The sequence below is a fragment of the Tinamus guttatus genome, unplaced genomic scaffold (genome assembly GCF_059628265.1).
Source record: "Tinamus guttatus ecotype Peru unplaced genomic scaffold, ASM5962826v1 Tinamus_guttatus_pri_ptg000123l, whole genome shotgun sequence".
Classification (NCBI taxonomy): domain Eukaryota; kingdom Metazoa; phylum Chordata; class Aves; order Tinamiformes; family Tinamidae; genus Tinamus; species Tinamus guttatus.
In genome coordinates this window covers 2,198,628-2,201,651 of record NW_028288657.1, presented here as the reverse complement: position 1 = coordinate 2,201,651, position 3,024 = coordinate 2,198,628, and the positions used below count along the sequence as shown (strand labels likewise).

The 3,024-nt window shown below is 71.1% G+C and overlaps 1 protein-coding gene across 1 annotated transcript; it reads left to right on the top strand.

Moving 5' to 3' along the window:
- The first annotated feature begins 865 nt into the window (after positions 1 to 865).
- On the top strand, positions 866 to 2,482 carry PHYHIP (phytanoyl-CoA 2-hydroxylase interacting protein). The gene is made up of 4 exons (XM_088521486.1): positions 866 to 1,076; positions 1,384 to 1,558; positions 1,736 to 1,853; positions 1,943 to 2,482. Exons 1-4 carry the CDS (start codon positions 912 to 914, stop codon positions 2,475 to 2,477), a joined length of 993 nt encoding a protein of 330 aa, XP_088377612.1. The 5' UTR covers positions 866 to 911; the 3' UTR covers positions 2,478 to 2,482.
- The last annotated feature ends 542 nt before the right edge of the window (positions 2,483 to 3,024 follow it).

Genomic DNA, 3,024 nt, shown 5'->3' with positions numbered 1-3,024 from the left:
GGACAGCGCGGCCGGGGGTGCGCCGCGGTGGGGACAAGCCGTGAGCACGCAGTGCCACCCGGGGGGCGGCGGGGGCTGCGCGCGCCCACCCCGCGCGTGTGGGCGGTTGGTGCCCACGGGACCTTCCGCACGCCCCGGGGGTGGCGGTGGGTGTCCCTCTCCCCTGTTTTGTGCCCCCCTGCAAGCGTTTGCAAGTGCAAGCGTGGGCGGGGGGGGAGCTCGTGTCAGGGCCCCCCCACGCGCGCGGGGGAGCCGCAAGGAGTCATGACTAAGTTGGCGCCAGCTCCTCGGGCGTCGCGCGCCCACCGCTGCTAAAAACGGGCTGAGCGAGCGCCGGGGCGCGCGGAGGCAGCCGGCCCCGTCCCCGCAGGTGCCCAGCCCTGGGCAGAGGCTCTTGCGCAGCTCGGGGCCTGAGCAGGCACCGCGCGCTTGCCACCTTCAGGCACGGGAGGTGACACCTTGGTGACACCAAGGGCTCCCCGGCCGTGGTGCTCGGGGTGCTGGTTGCACCCACTTGCCCATGCGCCAAGGCTGGGAACGCCGGGCACGCGCGGATCGGAGCGCGCGGGGAGCGCCACGGCGGCACCGGGGGCGGCGGGCGCTCGTCCCCTCTCCGGGCGCTCCTGCCGCTCCCCTTGTTTTTCTTTCCCCACCCGGCGTTGAGCAAGCGGGGACAGGAGCGCCCGCTGGCGCCGTGCCGGGCCCCGCGGCGTCCCGGGGAGCGGCCGCGCGCGCCGCACCGATCCGCGAGCTCCGGGGGGGCGCGCGGCCCCGGCCCCGCCGCCCCCGCGCGCGCTTCCCGCTGCTGGCGCGCGGCCCCGGCCCGCCCCGGTGCCATCTGCTCGGCGAGCGCGCGGCGGCGGCGTTGGCGCGCTCAGCCCTGCACCCCGCAGCCGCCCCCGCCGCCCGCCATGGAGCTGCTCTCCACCCCCAAGAACATCGAGATCAACAACATCACGTGCGACTCCTTCCGCATCTCCTGGGCCGTGGACAAGAGCGACCTGGAGCGCGTCACCCACTACTTCATCGACCTCAACAAGAAGGAGAACAAGAACTCCAACAAGTTCAAGCACCGGGTGAGCGCGGGCGGCACGAGGCCATCGCGGTCCCCTTGGCACCGCGGCGGCCGCGGGGCCGGGGGCTGCCGGCAGCACGGTTGCCACGGTGACGCTCGCTCAGTTTTATCGCTATTTTTTTCCCCTCCCCGCTAATTCCGCGTGTTTTCCTCCCTCCTCGTGTCTCCCGGCTCGCGCATCCGCGTTGCCACAGAAACAGCTCCGGAGCGCGGCGGCTCCCGGCTGCTCGCTCGGTGACGCGGGAGCCCCCGGGCGCCTGGGGCGGCACCGTCCCCGGTGACGCCGCGTTGCTGTCCCCTCCGCGCAGGACGTGCCCACCAAGCTGGTGGCCAAGGCGGTGCCGCTGCCCATGACCGTGCGGGGCCACTGGTTCCTGAGCCCGCGCACCGAGTACAGCGTGGCCGTGCAGACGGCCGTGAAGCAGAGCGACGGCGAGTACCTCGTGTCCGGCTGGAGCGAGACGGTCGAGTTCTGCACCGGCGGTGAGCGCCGCGGGGACGGGGACGGGGACGGGGACGGGGGCGAAACCCAGCGCTGGTGCAACCCGGCGCAGACGGGAGTGGGAGGCAAAGGGCTGGGAATGAGCGGGAAAGGGCCACGGAGGATCCGGGAACGCACGGAGACACCGTCTTGATGCCCTCCACCCCGTGCCCACGCAGACTACGCCAAGGAGCATCTGTTGCAGCTGCAGGAGAAGGCCGAGCTCATCGCCGGCCGCATGCTGCGCTTCTCCGTCTTCTACCGCAACCAGCACAAGGAGTATTTCCAGCATGTCAGGTACTGCGGCGCGGGCGGCGGGGCCGGGGACGGCGCGGTCCCCTCCGCCTGCCACCCACGCCGCTGTTGTCCCCGCGTCCCGCGCGCAGGATGCACTGCGGGAACGTGATGAAGCCGTCGCTGAAGGACAACAGCGGCAGCCACGGCTCGCCCACGAGCGGCATGCTGCACGGCATCTTCTTCAGCTGCAACACCGAGTTCAACACCGGGCAGCCGCCGCAGGACTCGCCCTACGGCCGCTACCGCTTCCAGATCCCGGCGCAGCGCCTCTTCAACCCCAACACCAACCTCTACTTCGCGGACTTCTACTGCATGTACACCGCCTACCACTACGTGGTCCTGGTCCTGGCGCCCAAGGGCTCTGCGGGCGACCACTTCTGCCGCGAGCGCCTGCCGCAGCTGGACATTGCGTGCAACAAGTTCCTGACGTGCTGCGCCGAGGACGGCGAGCTCGTGTACCGCCACGCGCAGGACAGCATCCTCGAGGTCATCTACACCGAGCCCGTGGACCTCAGCCTCGGCGTGCTGGGCGAGATCAGCGGCCACCAGCTCATGAGCCTCTCCACGGCCAACGCCAAAAAGGACCCGAGCTGCAAGACGTGCAACATCAGCGTGGGCCGCTAGGCGCCCGCGGCCCCGGGGGACGGAGCCGGAGGGATGCGGGGCCATCCCGTGTAAATAGCGGCGTTGCCTGGATCGCTGCCTGCTCCCACGGGGATGCTTGAGGCGGGGACACTGAACTGGCAGCGCTCCGGTGCCCCGGCATCTCCTGGACCGAGCAGCATCTCGTCCCTGCCCTGTCCCCCTGCTGCCCTGTGCATCGTCCCTGTCCCGCTCCAGGGCTTGCTGGCTGCCCACGCACCCCACTGCCAAGCTCCACTCTGGGAAAAACCCAATCTGGCCCCAAAACGGTGCCCGCCACCCCTGCACTGCCGCCTCGTCCCCAGGGAGGATGGCAGATGCATTGGAGAGACTCCAGGTGCCACCGAACTGCCTGCGGGCCCTGAAAAAAGCACAAGGGACCACGGACACGCTGTCCCCTCCGCCGCCGGGCACCTCAGGCAGGACTGGATGGCCGGCCTTGGACCCCCAGGATATTCCCATGGGGATCACCCGAACGCAACGGCGCACGGGACGCGGCGCCTCCGTCCCCCGCCGCACGCTCGAGCCG

What these genes read in the sequence shown, in the direction of transcription:
- PHYHIP (XM_088521486.1), top strand. Translation starts at nt 912, where the DNA reads ATGGAGCTGCTCTCCACCCCCAAGAACATCGAGATCAACAACATCACG. An exon ending in CCAACAAGTTCAAGCACCGG is followed by an intron (nt 1,077 to 1,383) that starts GTGAGCGCGGGC and finishes CCCTCCGCGCAG; the next exon opens with GACGTGCCCACCAAGCTGGT. An exon ending in GGTCGAGTTCTGCACCGGCG is followed by an intron (nt 1,559 to 1,735) that starts GTGAGCGCCGCG and finishes GTGCCCACGCAG; the next exon opens with ACTACGCCAAGGAGCATCTG.